This window comes from Papaver somniferum, chromosome 9 (genome assembly GCF_003573695.1).
Source record: "Papaver somniferum cultivar HN1 chromosome 9, ASM357369v1, whole genome shotgun sequence".
NCBI classification, from domain to species: domain Eukaryota; kingdom Viridiplantae; phylum Streptophyta; class Magnoliopsida; order Ranunculales; family Papaveraceae; genus Papaver; species Papaver somniferum.
The window spans coordinates 160,409,735-160,435,601 of record NC_039366.1 but is presented as its reverse complement, the minus strand read 5'-3'; the positions used below and the strand labels follow the sequence as shown (position 1 = coordinate 160,435,601).

Sequence of the window (25,867 nt, the reverse complement as noted above, 5' to 3'; positions counted from 1 at the left end):
ATTTTTTTTTCTAAAACTCTAACTATGAAACCAAAAAAAAAGAAAAAAAATCAAAAAGAAACTGTAAATGCGTATCATACGGGTTTTGAGATTGCGTATCATTTTGTACCCAATCTCAAACCAAGTATGTATTTATTAGGTTTGAGATTGGGTATAAAATCATATCCAATTTCAAATCCTTTATGACTCGACATTTTTACCAAATGTCGGCAGGGTATTTTTTGTCGACCTTGCCGACTAATACCAGTCGGCATGGTAATTTTTTGTCGATCTTGCCGACTTTTCATCTCTTAAATTAGCATTTACAGGGTTGGCACGTTATTCATCCTTATACCTTGCCGACTATAGTTTAGTCGGCAGGTTATGAAATTAATATCTTGCCGACTAATCATGCATTTGTAACACCTTCTCTGTATATCAAAAATATTATAGTCGGCAGTGTATTTTTTTTGTCGACCTTGCCGACTTTTCATAGTCGGTAGAGTATTTTTTTTGTTGATCTTGCCGACTTTTCATATTTTCATAATTGAGTAATTTTGAGTATGAAATCACTCAGCAGCTTTGCAATCCCCTTTGTAGAAGTGGTTGGCTAGTGTGGTTTCATTTCTGTTACAAAAAAAATCTCAAAAAAAAAAAATCATCAAAAATCGTAACGCATAATCCATGAATTCAATCCAAACAATACCTAATTTGAGAATTTTAATTCAACTAATTAATTAACTAAATTAATTAACATAAACACATTCTTAGTGTTAATTAAGCAAGGGTGGATTAGGTATTTTGAAAATAGCTGGTTAAGGGGTGGTGTGTTTTACTTCATAATGGCCTTGGTTTTGCCTTATTAGGTATACCCCAATTAATCTGGGTATACCCCAATAAAGCTAGGTATTTTAAACAGGTGTAATAACCCATGATTAATAGCGCGATGATACCGCATCATACAGTTTTTCAAACCTTCCTAGTTTGAGGTCTAGGGATTTTATTTGAGGCCTATTGATAGACGCATTTATGTGTCTAATTTGTCCTCAATGTTTCGTATTGTTGGTACTCGTTTTCGTCCTTATTATGGTGTTTTGTGTATTTTTAGGTATTTTTGGGAAATAAATATTGTTGGAAAAATCGGCTCGAAAAATCACTCGGAACACCCCCGGAGGACACTTGTTATACGGAGCCCAGGTTTGGCTAAGGGGCACCCCAAAAAGGCAGCTGTTATTCGCACCCCACAGCTGGTTAGGGGGACACCAACTTCTTCATTTGAAATTTAAAAATTGGCGGGAAAAATGTGGCAGCTCTCTGAGAATGTTTCGATCGAAATTTGAAGATGTTCTAGGTGGATTAAAGGGCTGAAACTTCATGGGTAGTTGTGATATGTCATAAAAGAGCTGATATGGGTGTTTGTTTCGATCAAATTTGGCTGGAAAATCTTTGACAAGGAATCAGGGCAGCCCGTGCATGAGAAGAATAGTTCACGGGTTTTGGAAGATTTATGCGTGTTCTGCTCGTGTATGATGACTCTAGCAACACTCTGGACCATGAAGAAGATAAATGAGGAGATTTTGCAGCTATAGAAACACGTGAGAAGCTAAAACAGGGAAGAAAATATTCCTAGAATATTTTTCTTCACTTCCGAGTTTAATGAAAATTTGTGAGAGTTATGGCGTGATATTTTGCTGCTGTTGAGTATATATAGGGTGAGGGGATCATAGAGAAGTGAGGGGGGAGAGATTGGGAGAAGTTTAGAGCACCACAGAGTCAAAAAAAATCGAATTTGCAGAGAGACCACCTGCTGATATTGATGCCATTGAAGAACACTGAAGAACACGAAGAACGGACCTGCACCAGCAGTCGTTTTCCTACAGTAATAACGACTCACACCTGTGGGTCGTACATCAGGCAGACTTATTTGCTACAGCGTTTGCGACACACCTGCAGCAGTCTTATTTTGTCACTGAGGGTCGTAGTTCTCTAGTTTGTAACACATATAATTGTTACAAACCCGGTTTTATTGTATTTCTCATATTCTCATCATTTGTAAACCATTTTTGAGCATCAATGAAATTCTTTGAGAGGTTTTCCAACATGATGAGCGGCTAATTCTCTCGTAACCAAGGCAATGGATGAAGCTATTCACACATGAACAATGGGTAACTATTTTATTTTCTCTAATATTTAATTATAATTCACTCAATCACTGCTTTTGCAGAGTTCTTAAAAGTTTACATAATTTTCTTCATTAGTTGTGATTCAATTAGATAGATTATGCTTTGGTTAGATAATCTATGCTTAAGGGATACAATTAATTATTGAGAATATGTTTGATTATTTGTGGATTAAGAAATAAAGGATTAAAAGGATAATTAGAGTTATGAAATATTTGACATCATTCATGTGTAATAGTGGATTCTAGTGTCTTGGTTACCTCTCGCCCACTTTGTTAATATTTTTGTATATAATTTTATTAAATCTTTAAATTTAATCTTCACAAGTCCGAGAGTTTGAACCTCATTACTACAACAACAATCAAAATTAATATCATTTTGGCGCCGCCGACGCGGATTTGTGCTTAAGTATAATTTTTAGGTTTTTTTTAATTTCATTTGTTCTTTTTACGTTTCTTTGGGTGTGTCTTTGTATTACAGGTTTGAAGTTGGATACTAAAGACTTGGAATCAAAGCTTAAAGCTAAAAGAGAAGGAAAAAGACAAAGCAAAAAAGAAAAAAAGAGCGAAAGAAAAAATTAAAAAAAAAAAAGAGAGAGAGAATTTTTTATTTTTTATTTTTAGAGACCTTCCATTTTTTGTAATTTTTTTTTTTTATTTCTTTTCTTTTGCACTTTATTTGGACTTTGGACTTGGACAATTATTTTAATTTTTTTAAACCCTAAGGAAGGGTACATTAAATATGAAACTGTTTGCAGGGAAGGACGACGATTACAATATCGTCTCGGCCCCTCGGGTTCGCACATGACATAAGAGTCGTGGCCCGAGTCGACTTCAGCGGCTCTGCGCCCGTCTGATACGGGAGGTAAGCTTTCGAAACACTCGTGAATCCCCTGTCAGCGGGTTTATTGTATGCCTTAAGGTGAATATATGCTGAGGATTTGAATACGGTTGTTTTAATTTCCTAGTAAAGAGCAAGGCCTGGACAAATTAAGATAAGGACTCGGATTTCATCACTGTTTTCTTCTTGACCGCTTTAGGAAAACGAAACCAAACGCGAACCTAAGCTTAAAATTTTAACTAGAACGAGACCTATAGGGTAACGAGCTTAGTAGGAAAGTCGTTCGAAAAATATTGGTTACTCTTTTAGCATACTTTGAAGTTCATGATGGTTTCTGTGAGTTGAATGCGTGACTGCGCCGCCTTGTGATAGCGGTGAGGCCTTGGGTATCAAAGCTCCACTGAGCTTCCCTCGCCTCAATTCAACTTACTTTGACTCGGATTGATTCCAGAGGGGTTTGCTTAAATTGTAACGAATTCCCTTTCGAAGGATTAGAAGCTGGTCTAGAAACAATCTAAGTGGAGCCATCATGCTTGTTGTTTGCTAGATTTTATAGGTTTGATTTGGTCGAGTCAGCCTTGTTTGTGATTGTGTAGAATTCCCTTGCAATTAAGAATGTCGAACTGGTATGATAGAAGCCAATACAATGATTATCGACCTGAATTTGAATATGGACATCATCCTTTCTATGACCATGTTGGGAATAGTGGTTGGGAACGCCATCCTTTGGAAGGATATGGGTCATACCCTGGTGAGCCCAATTACTATCCACACATGCATCAGTCTTACGAGCAAGAAGATTATAGTACTAGTTCTTCGTCTCTAGAGGATACAATCAAACTATTGAAAAGTAGTCCTTTTTATGATCCCTCTGTTCCTATTCCTCCTTTAGAAGAGTCCCTCAGGAAGTTAGCTGAGTCGACGCGTAAGTTAGCTGAGATGAATAGTATAATTATAGATGAAAGAACTACAATAATGAGTGAACCTTTTAGAAGACAACCTCAAGCGGATAGCTGAGACGAACGAAAGAATTGCTCGAAATTACTTGAATTGCCAATATAGTGTATCCAATAATACCCTTGAGAATGAAGATAGTTATTTACATAATCAAGATAACAAGGTTAGAATTGGTAGCACTACTTGTTTTGATGAGGTTCGATCTTTTTCATGTTATTATGATGAGGATAGTGTTGATGGAGAATCATACTTATGTAGGAATAGTGATCAGGAAATGGTTACTCCAATTGAGCTTTACAATGATAATATTATTTCTAGTTCAAATCCAAATAATTTTAATAATTATTCACCTATTCAAAAGGACGAGGATTTGACTAGAGATACCCTCGTTTTAGACGATGTAGTATTTCCTGTTTACAAAGCCGATAATGATTTAGAGGAACGAGTTTATTCTGAGAATAATGTTTTAGAGTCTAGCGATTTAGAAACAATAGTCTTAGACGAAGAAGATGAACTCGTAGAGATGAGTGAGGATGAACCTGACTTAGAAGAATCAATTGACCATTTCCAGGAATCTGATGACCTAGAAATTAGGGAAGTTGTGACTAGTCTTTCTAGAGACACAGAAAACTCTAAGTTTGGGGGTGATTATCATTCTCCATGTGCTTTAACTCTTAGAAAGTTCCCTCGTGTAGGACTTGACATTTATGCCTCAACCATATTACAAGATTATCTTCATACATGTTTTCCCGAACCTAATGATGTCCATAGAGAAGCTCAGTTGTTAGAAACCCATCCTCTGGTTGATGTGGTTAACCCAGGCTATGATACCAAGATTGACTTTGTTTTCCCACCAAAAACTTTTCTTCCAATTGTGGGAACATATGATTTTCAGATGTGTCGGATATTAAGTTTTGAGACTAAACCTAATTACTTTAGGATATTAGGGTCGACACATTTTCTTAAGAATGACCATTATTATGGTCAACTTTGTGAGTCAAATCTAATTGACTTAGAGGATCCCCAATTATTCAGGTTGTTGTTATGTGCTTCTAAGTTCTTAGTTGAGTTTTTCCAGACTCTAATACCTGAACCGGATCTTAGCTTTGAGGAAATCCAACCGATGAAAACCTTTTATTTAGACCCTTTTATAGAGCCTGAACCTGAACCACAACTAGATGTAGTTGTCTTAAGCAAGGGTATGTTCAGTATCTTCTTGGTCTGTTGCAGTTTCCTTTTCTTGTGGGTAACACTTTTTGATCCAGATGACCCACAGTTATTCCGGCTACTACTATATGATTCTACGTGGTGACTAATCCTTGCTTAGTCTGGCTGAAGACTTTAAACTTAGCACTTCTTGGGAGGTACCCAATATTCATGCGACACGGTAATATCTTTCCTTATCTCTTTTGCTTCATTGGTAACAGTTTCTCCTTGTTCATGCTTTTAATTTCATCTTTAGAACATTGAGGACAATGTTAGATTTAAGTTTGGGGGTATGGGAGAAAGTTCTTAGTTGCAATAAATAAGCTCCAGAGACTAGAAATTTATGCTTATTAAGGTTGGCACTAACTAATCTAAGTGGATGGAAGCATTTTGGTTGTAGGATTTGAGGAACCAATCTGATTAGATGGAAACATCTAAAGAGTCTATTCATAAAAGCACAGAGCTCAGGTGTTAGGAAAAAAAACATGGTAGTTTCGCCATATCCTCGTGATGGAAACATCGAAAGAATCCTGATCACTTCTTTTTTTTTCTTTTTACCATTACTAGGGTGAAATAGAGTGACTGAGATGAAAAAAATAAAAAATTTGAGACCAGACCACCAGACCAACCAGAATAAATACAATAAAGTGGACCACTGGTACCCTTGTATATGCCAGCTGAGTTGACCTAGAGTTAGGATTATCGACCACTGGTTCCCTTGTATTTGCCAGTGTGTTGATATTAGTCCAGACCAGTATCTCAATCCATTAGGATAGGTTCACCTTAGTCAAAAACATCCACATTCTTCTCTACATCCATCTTCTTAATTTATCCATGTGATTGGTTGACTCCGGTTTATGATGTCCAGAAACTATCTGAGTAGAGCTCTGTCACTTTATATGAATTTTAGTATGCTTGAGTGTAAACTCGTGTACAACAATTGGAATTTCGCATCAGGGTACTTCCTCCTGTAGTCAATAAGCATGCCAACCAAGGAGATTCTTTAGTGCCTTCCAAGGTTCTGCATAGATAGCTAGGGTCTGGAGTAATGGTTTTGTGGGCACACCTCTGGTAAACCCTCCCGAGATTAACTCGGTTTTATTTATTTTATTAGTTTTGCTCGAGGACTAGCAAATAATAAGTTTGGGGGTATTTGATAGACGCATTTATGTGTCTAATTTGTCCTCAATGTTTCGTATTGTTGGTACTCGTTTTCGTCCTTATTATGGTGTTTTGTGTATTTTTAGGTATTTTTGGAAAATAAATATTGTTGGAAAAATCGGCTCGAAAAATCACTCGGAACACCCCCGGAGGACACTTGCTATACGGAGCCCAGATTTGGCTAAGGGGCACCCCAAAAAGGCAGCTGCTATTCGCACCCCACAGCTGGTTAGGGGGACACCATCTTCTTCATTTGAAACTTAAAAATTGGCGGGAAAAATGTGGCAGCTCTCTGAGAATGTTTCGATCGAAATTTGAAGATGTTCTAGGTGGACTAAAGGGCTGAAACTTCATGGGTAGTTGTGATATGTCATAAAAGAGCTGGTATGGGTGTTTGTTTCGATCAAATTTGGCTGGAAAATCCGTGACAAGGAATCAGGGCAGCCCGTGCATGAGAAGAATAGTTCACGGGTTTTGAAGATTTATGCGTGTTCTGCTCGTGTATGATGACTCTAGCAACACTCTGGACCGTGAAAAGATAAATGAGGAGATTTGCAGCTGTAGAAACACGTGAGAAGCTAAAACAGGGAAGAAAATATTCCTAGAATATTTTTCTTCACTGCCGAGTTTAATGAAAATTGAGAGTTATGGCGTGATATTTTGCTGTGTTGAGTATATATAGGGTGAGGGGATCATAGAAGTGAGGGGGGAGATTGGGAGAAGTTTAGAGCACCACAGAGTCAAAAAAATCGAATTTGCAGAGAGACCACCTGCTGCTTGCTGCCATTGAAGAACACTGAAGAACACGAAGAACGGACCTGCACCAGCAGTCGTTTTCCTACAGTAATAACGACTCACACCTGTGGGTCGTACATCAGGCAGACTTATTTGCTACAGCGTTTGCGACACAGCTGCAACAGTCTTATTTTGTCACTGAGGGTCGTAGTTCTCTGGTTTGTAACATATAATTGTTACAAACCCGGTTTTATTGTATTTCTCATATTCTCATCATTTTAAACCATTTTTGAGCATCAATGAAATTCTTTGAGAGGTTTTCCAACATGATGAGCGGCTAATTCTCTCGTAACCAAGGCAATGGATGAAGCTATTCACACATGAACAATGGGTAACTATTTCATTTTCTCTAATATTTAATTATAATTCACTCAATCACTGCTTTTGCAGAGTTCTTAAAAGTTTACATAATTTTCTTCATTAGTTGTGATTCAATTAGATAGGTTATGCTTTGGTTAGATAATCTATGCTTAAGGGATACAATTAATTTTTGAGAATATGTTTGATTATTTGTGGATTAAGAAATAAAGGATTAAAAGGATAATTAGAGTTATGAAATATTTGACATCATTCATGTGTAATAGTGGATTCTAGTGTCTTGGTTACCTCTCGCCCACTTTGTTAATATTTTTGTATATAATTTTATTAAATCTTTAAATTTAGTCTTCACAAGTCCGAGAGTTTGAACCTCATTACTACAACAACAATCAAAATTAATATCATTTTGGCGCCACCGACGCGGATTTGTGCTTAGGTAGAATTTTTAGGTTTTTATTTTATTTCATTTGTTCTTTTTACGTTTCTTTGGGTGTGTCTTTGTATTACAAGTTTGAAGTTGGATACTAAAGACTTGGAATCAAAGCTTAAAGCTAAAAGAGAAGGAAAAAGACAAAGCAAAAAAAAAAGAGCGAAAGAAAAAATTAAAAAAAAAAAGAGAGAGAGAATTTATTTCATTTTATTTTTTTTTAGAGACCTTCCATTTTTTGTAATTATTTTTTTTTTATTTCTTTTCTTTTGCACTTTATTTGGACTTTGGACTTGGACAATTATTTTAATTTTTTTAAACCCTAAGGAAGGGTACATTAAATATAAAACTGTTTGCAGGGAAGGACGACGATTACAATATCGTCTCGGCCCCTCGGGTTCGCACATGACATAGGAGTCGTGGCCCGAGTCGACTTCAGCGGCTCTGCGCCCGTCTGGTACGGGAGGTAAGCTTTCGAAACACTCGTGAATCCCATGTCAGCGGGTTTATTGTATGCCTTAAGGTGAATATATGTTGAGGATTTGAATACGGTTGTTTTAATTTCCTAGTAAAGAGCAAGGCCTGGCCAAATTAAGATAAGGACTCGGATTTCATCACTGTTTTCTTCTTGCCCGCTTTAGGAAAACGAAACCAAACGCGAACCTAAGCTTAAAATTTTGACTAGAACGAGACCTATAGGGTAACGAGCTTAGTAGGAAAGTCGTTCGAAAAATATTGGTTACTCTTTTAGCATACTTCGAAGTTCATGATGGTTTCTGTGAGTTGAATGCGTGACTGCGCCGCCTTGTGATAGCGGTGAGGCCTTGGGTATCAAAGCTCCACTGAGCTTCCCTCGCCTCAATTCAACTTACTTTGACTCGGATTGATTCCAGAGGGGTTTGCTTAAATTGTAACGAATTCCCTTTCGAAGGATTAGAAGCTGGTCTAGAAACAATCTAAGTGGAGCCATCATGCTTGTTGTTTGCTAGATTTTATAGGTTTGATTTGGTCGAGTCAGCCTTGTTTGTGATTGTGTAGAATTCCCTTGCAATTAAGAATGTCAAACTGGTATGATAGAAGCCAATACAATGATTATCGACCTGAATTTGAATATGGACATCATCCTTTCTATGACCATATTGGGAATAGTGGTTGGGAACGCCATCCTTTGGAAGGATATGGGTCATACCCTGGTGAGCCCAATTACTATCCACACATGCATCAGTCTTACGAGCAAGAAGATTATAGTACTAGTTCTTCGTCTCTAGAGGATACAATCAAACTATTGAAAAGTAGTCCTTTTTATGATCCCTCTGTTCCTATTCCTCCTTTAGAAGAGTCCCTCAGGAAGTTAGCTGAGTCGACGCGTAAGTTAGCTGAGATGAATAGTATAATTATAGATGAAAGAACTACAATAATGAGTGAACCTTGTTTAGAAGACAACCTCAAGCGGATAGCTGAGACGAACGAAAGAATTGCTCGAAATTACTTGAATTGCCAATATAGTGTATCCAATAATACCCTTGAGAATGAAGATAGTTATTTACATAATCAAGATAACAAGGTTAGAATTGGTAGCATTACTTGTTTTGATGAGGTTCGATCTTTTTCATGTTATTATGATGAGGATAGTGTTGATGGAGAATTATACTTATGTAGGAATAGTGATTAGGAAATGGTTACTCCAATTGAGCTTTACAATGATAATATTATTTCTAGTTCAAATCCAAATAATTTTAATAATTATTCACCTATTCAAAAGGACGAGGATTTTACTAGAGATACCCTCGTTTTAGACGATGTAGTATTTCCTGTTTACAAAGCCGATAATGATTTAGAGGACCGAGTTTATTCTGAGAATAATGTTTTAGAGTCTAGCTATTTAGAAACAATAGTCTTAGACGAAGAAGATGAACTCGTAGAGATGAGTGAGGATGAACCTGACTTAGAAGAATCAATTGACCATTTCCAGGAATCTTATGACCTAGAAATTAGGGAAGTTGTGACTAGTCTTTATAGAGACACAGAAAACTCTAAGTTTGGGAGTGATTATCATTCTCCATGTGCTTTAACTCTTAGAAAGTTCCCTCGTGTAGGACTTGACATTTATGCCTCAACCATATTACAAGATTATCTTCATACATGTTTTCCCGAACCTAATGATGTCCATAGAGAAGCTCAGTTGTTAGAAACCCATCCTCTGGTTGGATGTGGTTAACCCAGGCTATGATACCAAGATTGACTTTGTTGGGAACGCCATCCTTTGGAAGGATATGGCTCAACCTTTTAGAGTTCTGTTTATTGTTTGGTCGTTCGGCCAGTGTCTTCCCATATTTTAGTCCATCTATAATAGTCGGGAGTATATTTAGTTAGTCCGGTCAATACCACAACGGTACTGATATTTAGTTGGTCGTGTCATATTATACCGTGTTAGTTATTTGGGTCACAATAGCGTGTTCAAGGCGGTTCATAGTAGCTGGATGGGGCCGGGGTCGTAGTCCCCGGCCGTGGATTAGAAAATTTAAAGGCAAATATGATATCCGCATTAAAATTAGCCGTGATTAGGTAAACTCTATAGAGTCTTCAAATTAATATTTTTTTTTTTGGTAAAATTATAAAGGATATTTATAGTTAGTGCATGAAAACTTTCAAGGAAACCGACACGCATTAGGAAATGTTGATTCGAGTCGCATAAGGAAATGTTGAGTCTCGTTTTGCATCGGGCCGGGGCATAATCCCTGCCGTCTAAAACAAAATATTAAAAGAATATCATCTCACGAACCGACGGACGTAAATATCTCTCAAAATTATTTGTCTAAAACGGACGGATGGATAGAAATCTCGCCAACTATCTTTCTCAGACGTCGGATTGCCGAAATCAAGGGTCGTCTATTACCCAAGACAGACATCACTTCTTTTTGTAACAGCCTTATTATTACTTCAAATTCATATATTCTTATATCGTGGCATCAATCCCGAACGTCCAAAATAATAAAATCCCCGTCATATATACAATGGACGGATGTACATTTCGCGAACTAACGGTCCAAGCGGCAGAATGGCCAAAGTAAATGTTTGGATTTGTCCCAAGGCTAATTTGTAATATGCGTGAATCTAATATCTCTATATATGGTTCTAAAATTTTACATAGAATATTAGTAAACTACACCGAGTTTGTTTGTCGATTTTGTTGTACAACTTTGTCTCCATTCAGCAATTTCTACATTTGCATCCTCAAAGGTCTGATTGACCGAGTCAAACTTTTAGGCTGTTCATTTTTTATGTTTTTGGCCAAGGTTTTATGCTTGCTCCTCGTGCTTTCTTTAAATTGCAAATTAAATTATGTCATTGGGTATTTAATTTGCAAGAGATGATTTCATGGGGTGTTATTCGTGTTTTTGAGTTCGTGTCCATTTGGTAACATTTTCTTTTTGCTTTGTCTTAATTTGCTGCGAAAGGAAGAGAATGAAGCACCAGGTTGCACCCGGGTGAAGCTTCCTTCCCAACAACTTTCTCCAATTCCTTACTTTACCTTACCATAACTTAGTTAGTTTAACTTGATACCTAGTACATATATAGATACTGTGATATTGTGCTAATGTCTTACGGCTGTCTACATTTTTTCTGGAAAAAAAATTGCGAAATTTTTTGCATTGGTTTCCTTTTTTGTTTTTTGTTTTTTGTTTTCCCTTGTAGATGAAACGTAAGTATCTCTCAAAACGTAGTCAAATAAGGAAATTTGAATATATCCCTCTCCCATATTTTTATTAGGAAACGTAGTTAACGTGGTATTTTTTTCCCGATATATAATGGTCAAGACATCTTATTATGGAAGCATAGTCAAATCAGGAAACCCAACAATCCGACGGACGTCTATATAGAACATATACGAATCGATCCACGCCGTGGGATGACGAAATCGATGGTCGGATTTATCAGGCTACACACACAACACTTATTTTTATAATATAGATGTTTTATCCACTGATTCTTAGGGTTTCATTTCCTGTGTGTTTTTCTTGTTAGAATCAGATTACATATGTTGTCCTATGGACCGATTGTTGAACTAGATAAAAAAAAATCGCAAGAAATGGACTTTGGTCACTTAGCCCTTTATTCTCAAGAGCTCCAGCATGAGGATGTTGACATGACACCACTGGCCAGGTACATAGAAGTTTCTACAAGTTCGGATATGGCTGTGAGACCCATTTGGAGCAGGCCCTGGCACTGGCTAACAATCTTGCATTGGAAGAGCTCATCAGGTTTCCCAAGAGAATGAGGGATGTGATTGAAGCTCGGAGGGCACGCACCAGACATTTGAATAGTCTGTTTGAAGAAATGGCTGAAGCAGAAGCTGCCAATGCAGCAGCTGCTCCTGATGTTGGTGCTCCATGATGTTGATGCGCTCTTAGATATCATAAGTTTAAGTTTTAAGTTTTTATGTTTTAAGATTTTTGGTGGATTAAGTTTTTAACACTTTGTTGGATGATTATGGTTTATTTTTTTTGGGATGATTATGTTTTGAATTTAGATGCACTTAAAGTTTGAATTATAATTACGGTTATAATGGGTTTATGGTAAACCAAGTTTATGCATGCTTCAAACTCTGTTTTGCAAATACATGCAAGCAATCGGGCTATACGACTGCACCTATAAACCGATTGTTGAGGATCTATCGTGGAATCGGTTTATGTGGGTGTCAGTATAATTTGATTCTTCATGCCTCATAAATGTTAGGTTTATGTATCTTTTTTCAGTCGGAATCGGATTACATAGGCAAATATATAAATCGATTACTGTCAGTGAAAAGTTCAATTTTTCTTTGTTGATTTTCAGTCGCAATCGGTTTATGTTTCCAGACATAAAGACCGATTCTATTGGGCATAAAAACATAATTGAGGTTTTTGGACATCGAGAATACCGATTCTGCTAAATTATTTCACTTTTTTCGAAAATACTAGTCGTTGGGGTCTTTCCTTATATAAAGAGACCTCATCCCCGGACCCGATTTGCCTCAAACTTGCTCATTCTATTCGCTCATACTCTGAATACTCCAAACCTACTCATTTCATACCTCCACATACAAGCATGACGACATTTGACTCTGTCGAAGATTTGGCAATCATTAAAGCATGGTATGCCGAAACTCGAGTTGTAGATCACTCCTCCGTAAAGGTAGAGTCTGCGATATTTTGGGCGAATATATATATATAACAAATTTAGGCAAGATCATGGGAATCGGAAGAGAAGAAGTCTTCAACAAATCCATGATAGGCACCAAGTGATGCAAAATACAATAGTTGCTTTTACAACTATCCTCAAGCGATTTTGAACGCGAGTCACTTTATCTTGTCCCTTCAACAATTTTTACGTACTTTTATGGTTTATTCTACACAACCTGCTTTTATCAATTTGTAACTAACAAAGTAAGTTTTTGTCGTGTTTTTGTAGCACGAAGCCATGAAAGCGCGTTACTTGGAGGAAAAAGGGGAAGCATTCACATTTGATAAAAGTTATCACTTCATGGTATCCGAAATTCCGAAGTATACTCCAGACTTTATGGTGGGTAAATCATACTCGGGTTCCTCCATCGAAGATTGTTAATTTTAGGAGTTTTGTGTTGATTTTGTGGGTAGATATCTATGTAAACCCTCACGAGACTATAACTCGTCCACGAGGGTTGCCTAGGGGTTTAAAGGCTTGATGCACGTGCTAAGTGCATCCGTGATTCCTACGAAAAGGAGTAGATTTGAAATGAATGAATATTCTTTTTCTTACGAAAATGAAACAATCAGTTTATATATGATGCCAAAAAAGACCGATTATGAGAATCGGATTTTATCTCTGCATACTTTAACCGATTCTTGATACGCTTCTTGAATACCAAATAACACTACCTAGAATCGGTTTACGAGTGCATGAACGTGAACCGATTCTGGTTAGTGTTTTCGAAGAAAAAAAAATCAAATTTTTTCAATTGTTTGATGTTTTGAAGATCGATTTATATTAGTTGATCTCACATCTAACACGGTTAATTAACACTCAAAATGATTAATTTACACCAATTAATCAGGGATAAAATAGGTTGTAAGAGAATAGTTGGTTAACTTAAGGGGTTTGGGGAAATTACTTCCTAATGACCCTTTTTATCTTTTAGTAACAGGCCTCATAAAACCCCTCCGGCCTCAAACTAGGAAGGTTTTCAAAACATGTATTGTTGTCAAACCAAATCTCTTGCAAAATAATTATTTCTCTCATCCCACAAAAAAAAATTACATCTCTTTCCCCGTATAAAACACAATATCACTGCTATGATATTTTCCTTTATAGAAGACTAGATTTTTTAGAATCCAAGTAAATGTACACTGAAATTAAAAAACAAGCAAGTCTAGTGCATCCATATGTTTATATATGCCCATGTCACTTGGTACACGTATATCAATTCACAATGTTTCTTCTATTTCTTTTGAAAATCAACAATTTGAAGTTAACAACCGAAATTATTACCGGTAGATGGTAAATATTTGGTATTCAACGCATTAGTCTTTAATAGGAGGTAAAGGTTTGTAAGACGAACATATCACCAAAATAGTAGCTTCATATTCATTATCCTTTCGGTTTTATGTTTGATCATTTTAATTTCAATCGGAATTTTTAATACATGATTTTCAAATGGACAGATGGTATATTTATACGTCTCAGATTATGCTCATTTTTTGTATGAATGTAAAGTATTATAAGAAAATCATACTACCAGAATACTATCTTTTCATGCAGTATCCTTCGGGTTTTATTAGATATTGTGAGAGTTCCATAATCTATATGATTACGTTTTTGATTTGTATGCTAGAGTGCATGTTTGCACCGATAATGGTTGTGTAGTCCAATGATTCAGTTGTTGAGAATGTTTCTCTCATTTTGATCTGTTACCTTCAGGAGGTAGTGAACGCAATGTTTAGTATGAATTGGGTGCCAGGTCTTGATGGGTTTGACAAGATTTTTTCGCTTGTTATTGGGATGTGGTAGGCCAAGATGTGTTTAACTCAGTTCGATTCTTCCCTGAGCATAATTGGCTTGTTCCAAACGCCAACCCTAGTCATATTGTATTGATTTCCAAGGAACCTGGAACGGATGTCTTGGAGAGGTTTAGACTTATAGCCTTAGGAAAATTTCATTTTAAAATGATTGGGAAGGTTTTGGCTGATAGATAAAGTTCAGTTGCGTTGAAAATTATTTCTCCTCAACAACGAGCTTTTCCTACGGATATAAGCATATTTGAGTGTATTTGTTTGACTTCTGAAACTATCAAAATTCTCGATAATAAATTTTTCGGTCGAAATTCGGCTTTCAAGTTCGATATCCGTAAAACCTACGACACACTTGATTGGAAATCATTATCAACACTTTATGTGCATTTGGCTTATGTAATCAGTTTGTACATTGGGTTAGTGTTATACTTGACTCTGTTAAGTTATCCATACTTATTAATAGCCAGCCTATGGTATAATTTAGTTGTACTCGGGATGTGAAACAGGGCGATGCCATCTCTCCTTTCCTGTTTTGACTTGTAAATGATGTATTGAGTTGAGGAATCTCAAATCGGATGCTTCAGGGAAATATATAACATCTCTTCCCCTCGAGGTATTGTTGCTTCTACTCATATTTTTTATGCCGATGAAAAAAAATTTCATAAAGGTTTTAAAAGAGATGTAAGACACCTTATGAAACTCTTTGAGGACTATGAAACTTTCTCTGAAAAAGAGTAAGCACATCCTTCATATATCCCTAACCATTATGATATCCCAATGAGCACTCTTCCTTTCTGTTTCCTTGGAGTTCCTATTTTCCAGGGTATTCCTACGAAAAGGATGTTACAACCCAGTTTAGATAAATAAAATTTCTCTTTTCTATATAGATGGGTAATTGCTTTCTATGATTGGTAGAGTGGAGATAGTGAAACATATTATAGTGAGCTCCATTGTACAGTTTTCATGTGTATAAATGGACTAAGGCATGTATTTGTGCACTTTACATGTAGATGGGAACTCTTGTATGGTATGGTGATAGTAATACAATTTAACATTATATTGTTGCCTGGAAAGATGTTTGTTTGCATGTTACAGAAGGGGGTCTCGATATTCAAGCAATAAGAAGTTTAAATAATACATCATTTATGAAAGCTACGTACCTGTAAAGTTATTCCTGGATCTTCTTATGGGTGTTCATTTAGAGGGAAAAGAATGTTTACTGCATACTGAAAATATTTTATTTGGCATGAGATGCGAAAACAACCAGAAACTTCTTAGATATTGACATTACACAATGCTATGATATGATAGAGGAAAGTACCGAAAATGAGGTTTGGAACTCCCCTGTATTAGTTATGAACTAGAATATTTATGACATGATTTGTAACATATAGGAATATTACGCGTACGGAGCAATGCCGCGTAGGTCGAAACTCCCTGATGCACCACTTATGAACGAAGTGACCGGGTCTTAAAGATTCAAGCTCATCAGGAAAATGCACGTTCATTTTACATTGCAAACATGCTTGGATGCCTTAAATATAGCTTACACACCTTTCCAACTTACCCTTATTCTGTGAAGGTATGTATCCTTGTAGGGTTCGAGAAACTCAAGCAATAGTAAGGTTGATATAATCATGTTATGACACCCCAAATGGAAGATGATGCAAAACTAAGAAAATTTGTGGCAGAGTCTAGTAAGATTGGAAATTGATGCATCAATAATGATTTTAGTGAGCTGGTAATTTGTTTGATACTTCGTTATTGTTGGTAAAGCGGCGGAAGGCTCTTGTTATTTAAGAGGTAAAGTGGAACCATTCTCTATACAGATAGACTAAACTAAATATGGATAGATGCTCTCTTAGTCATCCAGGTACTTCAGGATGTGTAGTATGTGGCCATAGAGAATAATGGCTCGATGAATTTGTGTTTTTCTACTTTTCTTCACATAACTACTCCAGTTGTGGCTGAATTTTGGGTGTAATTCATTCGTTTCGTTTAGAATAAGACAACATACTATAAAGGTTTTGTTTAAATGCGATTTTATTCTTATTATTCATGATATTTAAAACATTAAACGTGTCCCTTTAAGGATTCAGATACATTAGGAAAATTGTATTAGGTAGTCGAAGAAGATTGATTTCCGCTACTCTCATATTTATAGAGAAGGAAATTTTTTTGATGATATATTCGCAAAACAAGGTGAAATTATGTTGAAGATCATTTTTGGAGTGACCCTCCAATGTTTATTATATATGTGATGGGTAATAATAGAAGTCCTTCGCCGTTTTATCTATTTTGCTGAAACGTCATTCTTTTTTCATTTTGCTTTTGCTCTTCCTGGAGGTGGGGTGCTTGCCTTATAGTTTTTGTTACTTTTTTCCTTTCTAAAGATTATGAAGAGAGATAACTTGCAAAGAGAGGTACCTTTACATCAAGTTTATTTGTGATACAGACACCAGAAGATGGATTCTTAACTCTTCTGGAGTTTTTCTGTCAAATCCTTATACACAAAGTTGATTGCAGAAGATGGTGTGGATAACTTCTCTTAGAAGTTTGTTTGGTAACTATTTATCACTTCTAAAATAAATTTTCTGCCATTCATGGGAAGCTCAACTCCATAGATATACTACATCGTAAAGGTATGAACATGGATAACTGCTTTGTTCTTTGTGGTGGTAGCACACAATATCGAAATCACATTTTAATCAACGTAAAGTGGCACATGATGTTTGGTCTTCTCTTGCTTCCAGATAAATATTGGGCGTGGTTTTTCCTAGTTCTATGCATGCTTTATCTCTTTCTTGGCCGAGCAACTGCATTTCTAGCAATTCTGGGAAATTTATCTGGAATTCAATCCCCGCGGCTATCATTTGGATATCATGGAATGAGACATACTGACGCATTTTTCAAGACAAGTACAACTTCAAGAAAAATGAAGATCTATGCGATAATGCTAAGGTTCTAGTCCTCTCGTGAGTTGCTGCAACTGGAAACAAAATACATGCAAACTTTTCTCATATTATCCTTAATTGGGCATCTGTATTTTATTAATTGTACTTTTGATTTTTCCTATTCTTTATTACAACTGGTTGTATTTTTGTACATTATTCCATAATTTAATATATTTTCTTTTCCAATTAAAAAGAACATAGTTGATGAGTTCATTGCTCAATTTTTTCTTGACAACTCATACACTTCTGATGTCATGGAGGCTTTAATACCTCGTGTTTCTAATTCGAAGTGGATAAGCCCTACTAATATTTCTCAACTGGTGAAAAATAGGGAGCCGATTCACTTTAAGGATGCTGGCGAAATCATTTGACAACTAATGTTGCAGCGAGGTTAAGGCTTGTATGGGATAGAACACAACAATAGAGTTTAAAATGATAAATCTAAAAACTCGCATCAACTAGTATGCAATATTAAGGTCATTGTCTTCTCTTGGTTATGATTTTATTATCCTGATGTTGATATCGTTTTAGTTAGTGGTTTAGCAATTGAGTAAATCTCTTTGTATGACATCCATTTTGATCCATTCAGGTGTATTTTGCATCTTGTTTTGATTTATAGGCTTTTTTTACTCTTGGAGAATTCTCTTGTATATTTTGTACTCTTTTGTACATTATTTTCTTTCAATATAATTCCCAATTTCAACAAAAAGAAAAAATGACAACCATGACCGTTCTGAACCGAAATTTCAACAACATGTTCGAAAAGTTTACTTGGTCCAAGTTGTAGATAACTTTTGAGATAAATATGAAAATTAAACATAATATTTAAACTCACTACACGATTTGCATTATTACCATCATTTTTATTAGAGTAACACATCTACCTAATTAAGTTATGTTATACTCCTGTTACAATGACATGGGTATTGGACTTTTTTTGTATATTGTAAAATTTAATAAAATCATACTTCCATTACAATTAGCAACCTCGAGAGGAAGAAAAAGGTAAAGTTCTTCCAAGTTTGCAGAACATAAATCAAAAAATTGGAGAAAATAATTATTCGGCTGAAAATGTCGAATTTTGTAGAAAATTCAACAACAACAACAAAAAAAGAATACATGTTGCATTGAATTAATAGTCGCCATTAAATTACACCGGATAACGGAAATGTTATGGCCAAGAAAAAAAATCAAAGCCGCCAGTGCCAATACAACTTGGTGGAGTGGCCAAGATATAACCAAACTACTATTTATGGAATCCTATTACTAGGGCTGTATAGTAAAAGCTTGAAGGATGCATAGAATTCAAATGTCCAAAATATGGGTTTACCTCATATCCACAGTCTTTCCTCCACAACTAAACTTAAATATAATAATTATTCAAGGAAAAAAAGAAAAAGAAAACCTAAAATCAATTTTTTTTATGTGTTTCACCAGTGATGATGATAATAAACCCCACAACAAAATAAAGAATTGATTTATCAAGAAGTTAAAACATCAATTAATCCTCCACCAACAATTTCTATTAGGTAAGATTTGAAATATCCATCGTCTCATCTTACTTATGTTAGATTTGATGAAATTAGAATTCAATATTCAGTTTCTGAATTACTTAGGGCTAGGAATCGATGAATTCCTACCCGTAAATAAAAATTACGGCTGATAATCAGTGAACTCCCATCCGTAAGTTGCATATTAATTATTAAGTTATTACGACTGGCAAATGAAGAATTTCTAGCCATATGTTAATTTGAAAAACTAAATTCTTAGGATTTCCTAACCATATGCTTATTTACGGCTAGCGCATACATTGATTGCTAGACATAATCGAATCAGACATCCTGATAATAGTTCAGAAATTTTGCTATGTTTTCTAATTTACAGTTAGGAGTACATGAGTTCTTGGCCGCAAAAAAAAAAACAGAAATTTATGTCTAGAAATTCGTAAATTCTTAATATTATATATCACTAGGAGTTTATGAGTTCCTAGCTTTAAAATGAAAAAACAAAATAAAAAAATTAACTCGGATTTTCTAAATCTACATATTAATCATTTTCATTAATCTAATCTATTCCCTAACACTTAATTATATAAACCAATTAAATATATTAACACAAATTAATGAAAGGACGATGTAGACATTGCAAATAATACGGGTATAAGAGGCTTTTGCACATACTATTTGATGACTCTATTTTATTATTTTGCAAATCCTAAAAACTTTCCTTGCAGAAAAGTGTGTCAATGGATGTCTAAATACCCCGGTTTTCGTTAGAATTCATATTCGAAAATGCTAAATATTATTCGAAAATAACTTTTGGATTTAGATATCAAGATTTTTTATTCGAAATATAACTAACAAGATACGAACTAAGACCGGATTTGAAATTTTAAACATAAATATATATATATATATATATATATATATATATATACTAGGTATCATCCCGGCCTACGGTCGGGGCTCAACCTTTTAGAGTTCTGTTTATTGTTTGGTCGGTCGGCTAGTGCCTTCCCATATTTTAGTCCATCTATAATAGTCGGGAGTATATTTAGTTAGTGCGGTCAATATCACAACGGTCCTGATATTTAGTTGGTCGTGTCATATTATACCGTGTTAGTTAGTCGGTCACAATAGTATGTTCAATTAGGCGGATCATAGTAGCCGGATGGGGCCAGGGCCGTAGGCCCCGACCGTGGATTAGAAAATTTAAAGGCAAATATGATATCCGCATTGGTAAAATCTATAGAGTCTTCAAATTAATATTTGTTTTTTTTTGGTAAAATCAGAAAGGATATTTATAGTTAGTGCATGAAAACTTTTTAAGGAAACCGACACGCATTAGGAAATGTTGATTCGAGTTACATAAGGAATGTTGAGTCTCGTTTTGCACCGGGCCGGGGCATAATCCCTGCCGTCTAAAACAAAATATTAAAAGAAGATCATCTCACGAACCGACGGACATAAATATCTCTCAAAATTATATGTCTAAAATGGACGGATGGATAGAAATCTCGCCAACTATCTTTCCCAGCCGTTGGATTGCCGAAATCAGGACCGTCTATTACCCAAGACAGACATCACTTCTTTTTATAACAACCTTATTATTACTTCAAAATCATATATTCTTATATCGTGACATCAATCCCGAACGTCCAAAATAATAAAATTCCCGTCATATATACAACGGACGGATGTACATTTCGCGAACTAACGGTCCAAGCGGCAGAATGGCCAAAATCAATGTTTGGATCTGTCCCAAGGCTAATTTGTAATATGCGTGAATCTAATATCTCTATACATGGTTCTAAAATTGTACATAAAATATTAGTAAACTACACCGAGTTTGTTTGTCCATTTTGTTGTACAACTTTGTCTCCATTCAGCAATTTGTACATTTGCATCCTCAAAGGTCTGATTGACCGAGTCAAATTTTTAGGTTGTTCATTTTTTTATGTTTTTGGGCAAGGTTTTATGCTTGCTCCTCGTGCTTTCTTCAAATTACAAATTAAATTATGTCATTGGGTATTTAATTTGCAAGAGATAGATTTCATGGGGTGCTATTCGTGTTTTTTTGAGTTCGTGTCTATTTGGTAACATTTTCTTTTTGCTTTGTCTTAATGTGATGCAAAAGGAAGAGAATGAAGCACCAGGTTGCACCCGGGTGAAGCTTCCTGCCCAACAACTTTCTCCAATTCCTTACTTTACCTTACCATAACTTAGTTAGTTTAACTTGATACCTAGTACATATATAGATACTGTGATATTGTGCTAATGTCCTACGGCTGTCTACATTTTTTTTGAAAAAAAAAATTGCGAAATCTTTTGCATTGGTTTTTGTTTTTTGTTTTCCCTTGTAGATAAAACGTAAGTATCTCTCAAAACGTAGTCAGATAAGAAAATTTGAATATATCCCTCTCCCATATTTTTATTAGGAAACGTAGTTAACGTGGTATTTTTTCCCGATATATAATGGTCAAGACATCTTATTATGGAAGCATAGTCAAATCTGGAAACCCAACAATCCGACGGACGTCTATATAGAACATATAACGAACCGATCCGCGCCGTGGGATTACGAAATCGATGGTCGGATTTGTAAGGCTACACACACCACTTCTATATATATATTACCTAAAAAATGTATATATTATTTTTTTGTCTTCTTCATGCTTATTAAGCAGATATTTTGTGTTTCCTCCCCTCTAAATATCACTAATTTGCATTACCTCCCCTAGAAAATTTAACTAATGATTCCTCCCTTCGTCATCTTTTTTATCGAATTCCAATTAACTGACTCAGAAATAGTGCACGCGTGGAAAGGACAAAAAAAAATTTCAACGAACTACCTAAAATACCCATGTGCTCGTATATTGCAGTTACTAACAAAGAAGATGAGGTTAATTGGAAAATTTACCAAAATATTTTTATATTTACCACACGGGCACCATTGTTGAGTCAGCTGGCTGGAATTGGATGGAAAAAATCACTAGGGGAGGTATCACTAATTAATTTTTTTAAGGAAGATAAAACAAATTAGCGATCTTTAGAGGAAAAGAAACACAAAATACCGCTTATTAAAAAATCATTTACATCTTCATCCTAATTAATTTTTATTATGTAATACTACTATTTTATTTGAAAAATACAAAACTTTCTTATTTCATTTTATTTTGTGATTTCGGATCGGATAATCATCCGATATCCGATTAAAAGTTTGGATACAAATTCAAAACTATATCTATTTGAATTTCGAATTGAACACCATATAAATTTTTCGTATTCGGATACGGATAGATCCCTATTCACATCTGTATGCATCCTTTTACGATCTTACTTGCAGCCACAATAATAAGATTCTATTTATGCCAATAGGCTAAGCAAATTTAATTATTTACTGATCCCATCCTGGCCCTGGGCCCTGCGAGGTGCGACTTGTTCTGTGGTCCAGTGTTCAGCTGCAGTCAATGTGGTAAACAACACTACGAGTATACGAATATGAGAAGAAAAAGCAGAAGAGAATAAATAACAAAAGGGGTAACCTGGTCTAAAACTGAAGCGAAAGTCAAAATAGAAGCAAACAGGAGAAAGAGAAAGAAAAAGCACCAGCACACTAGCATTAATTACGGTGTCATAATTTTAATCCAACCCTATTCTCTTACACGTCATCCCAAATCCTCCATCCATCCTCTTCCGCCTCCTCGTTTCTCACAATAAGTACTCCACCTCCTTCACTCCTTCCCTCTTCACCAGTTAACTCTTCTCCATTTCTATTCTCCATCTCTTTCTTTGGTCTTAACTTCTTTTAGTTATAGAAAATGGCCATTTTGAGAGTAGCTAGCAACTTATTTTTGACACTACTCCTAGTACTAATTGTTAGTGTTGATGCCAAAATCCCTGGAGTTTATACAGGTGGTGATTGGCAAAATGCTCATGCAACCTTCTATGGTGGAAGTGATGCCTCTGGAACCATGGGTATGCTTAATTTTAACTCTTCTGTACTCTGTTTTCATTTTTCCAGTCCTGCATTCGACATTTCCCCTGTTCTTTGTCTTTAATATTTGCTCTTTTTTCTCTTGTTTTCTTAAAGTCATAGTGCTAGTAAGATGAAACCCATGCTCGCATTTATGGTCAAACTCTGTATTTCTAAGTTTCTAACCATTAAATTCATTAACCATGAAAAACCCACTTTGGGATTTCTACAATTTTAACGAACCCACTTCTAAATCATCGCTGTTTCTTCAAGAATCCACTTTTCTCTAGCTCTTCAAACTTTCCTCTAGCTCTAACTTTTCTCGATGATTTTGTTTCAGGTGGAGCATGTGGATATGGAAACTTATACAGCCAAGGGTATGGTGTAAACACAGCAGCATTAAGTACTGCTTTGTTCAACAGTGGTTTAAGTTGTGGTGCTTGTTTTGAACTCAAGTGCGCTGATGATCCTAAATGGTGTCATTCTGGTAGTCCTTCCATCTTAATCACAGCAACCAATTTCTGTCCGCCTAATTTTGCTCAAGCTAGTGATAATGGTGGTTGGTGTAATCCTCCTCGACCTCATTTTGACCTTGCCATGCCTATGTTTCTCAAAATCGCTGAATACCGCGCCGGGATCGTTCCGGTTGCTTACCGCCGGTATATCTTCTCTCTTAAATAAAGGTGTCAGAAAAGTCTTTTCTGTTCGTCTGATACCGGTAAAATTATGGCGTTCTTTGACCTAAGATATAAATACAGTAATAAATTAGGGGTATTATGGTCCTTAAGTAGGTGAGCTAACCTTAAATCGCCATTAAAGTGACGCGTTTCCGCGTGCATAAAGTTGTTTAGTCGTCACAATTTTGCAGAGATATGCTAACAGAATTTCCGTTACGATTAGTAACACTAATTTAAGTAAGCGGAACAGATTTTAACGTTTTCTTTGATCTTAAAAAAAAACAGGGTACCATGCCGAAAGAGTGGAGGAATAAGGTTTACAATAAACGGATTCCGTTACTTCAATTTGGTTTTGATATCAAACGTCGCCGGAGCAGGAGATATAGTACGCGTGCTCGTTAAAGGGTCAAAGACCGACTGGATGCCAATGAGTAGAAACTGGGGACAAAATTGGCAATCAAATTCAGTACTAGTAGGGCAATCTTTGTCATTTCGTGTTACTGCCAGTGATGGTCGTTCTTCTGCTTCGTATAACATCGCACCAGCTAATTGGCAATTCGGTCAAACTTTCTCTGGCAAAAACTTCAGAGTCTGAGTTTGTGAACCCTATAAGAAGAAAAAACAGTAATTCCCGCTCTTGTTTTGTTTTTACTTTAATATTGGCGCCACTACTTTAGATTTCTTTTGTTTTTATCGGATGAGAAAGTGAAAAGAGATGGTGGGAAAGAGAGCGAAACAAGGGAATTATTTCTACATGGATTAGGGTAAATTTTTGGACTTTTGGAGTTGTTTTTTACTCACTAAAAGATGCTGGAGTGTGGGTTTAATTTGGTGGCTGAAGTGACTGCAAAAAAGGGCAGTCCGCAACTTAAGTATTTGAACTGCTTTTGTTAAGTGTTTCTGCTTCGTGCTAATACATATACTAGTATGAAACTATCAATGAATGGATGAATATATTTTAAGTTTGCTATCTTATTATCTTCTCTTCTTACATAAATCTTTAAAATTGGACCTAAACGTGCAATGATCAAAGATAATAACATGCCGAACGACTGAACGAGAGAGAGATGACCAATGAGTGTGGGCTTGGGACCTACTTAAGCATGTCAACCACAAAATGAATCTCTGTCTCTCTAACACTCTCCTTGTAAAGAAGAGCGCGGCTGCCACCCTCGGGAGGGAATAGTAATGGTACAAGATAAAGTGAGATTTACTGAAATGTCTAGTCTGAAAGCTGAACTTTGACAAAAATGGAGTGTCTATAAGTCTGAAAGCAAACTAGACTTTAACTAGTTAAAACAAAGTAGCTAGTGGAAATGTCTAGTCAAGCATCTGAATTTACATTTTTCCTACTAAAACATGACTCGGATTCCCAACTCGATTGAAAACAGTTCAAAGTTTGAAACTGTTAAAGGTACTCTCATTTTATTTCATTTCCCTTTCATATTCTTGGGGTGGTGGATAATTGAGAATCCAATGAATATCATTTCCCAAGTCTACTTTTCATACTCTAGAGTGTAGAGTTTCTGCAATTGTGAACTCCACTGAAATCCAAAGACCGTTTTTACTGAAAGACCGTTTTTACCATGTTTTGTACACGGGCCACATGGTTGCCGCCTCATATATGATAAACCGTTTGTACTATATGGCCCGTCAACTAACTTGTCAAGTCAAGATGACATGCACAAAACAGAAAGAACAGATTCTTCAAATAGAGAAATTTGTCTGCTTTAGGAAGGAGAGATCACTTGTATATTATAATCCAGTTGATAAGTCCTTCGTACCCACTTCTACTTTCGGTGGAGATGAGCTAAATTTATGGAGTAAGGTTATATGCGTATGGCATAGTTTGGGTCCCTACACCATGCAT

General features: G+C 35.9%; 1 protein-coding gene across 1 annotated transcript; it reads left to right on the top strand.

The window, feature by feature from the left end:
• Positions 1-23,058: 23,058 nt before the first annotated feature.
• On the top strand, positions 23,059-24,967 carry LOC113309289 (expansin-A6-like). The gene is made up of 3 exons (XM_026557714.1): positions 23,059-23,322; positions 23,661-23,979; positions 24,283-24,967. Exons 1-3 carry the CDS (start codon positions 23,166-23,168, stop codon positions 24,590-24,592), a joined length of 786 nt encoding a protein of 261 aa, XP_026413499.1. The 5' UTR covers positions 23,059-23,165; the 3' UTR covers positions 24,593-24,967.
• The last annotated feature ends 900 nt before the right edge of the window (positions 24,968-25,867 follow it).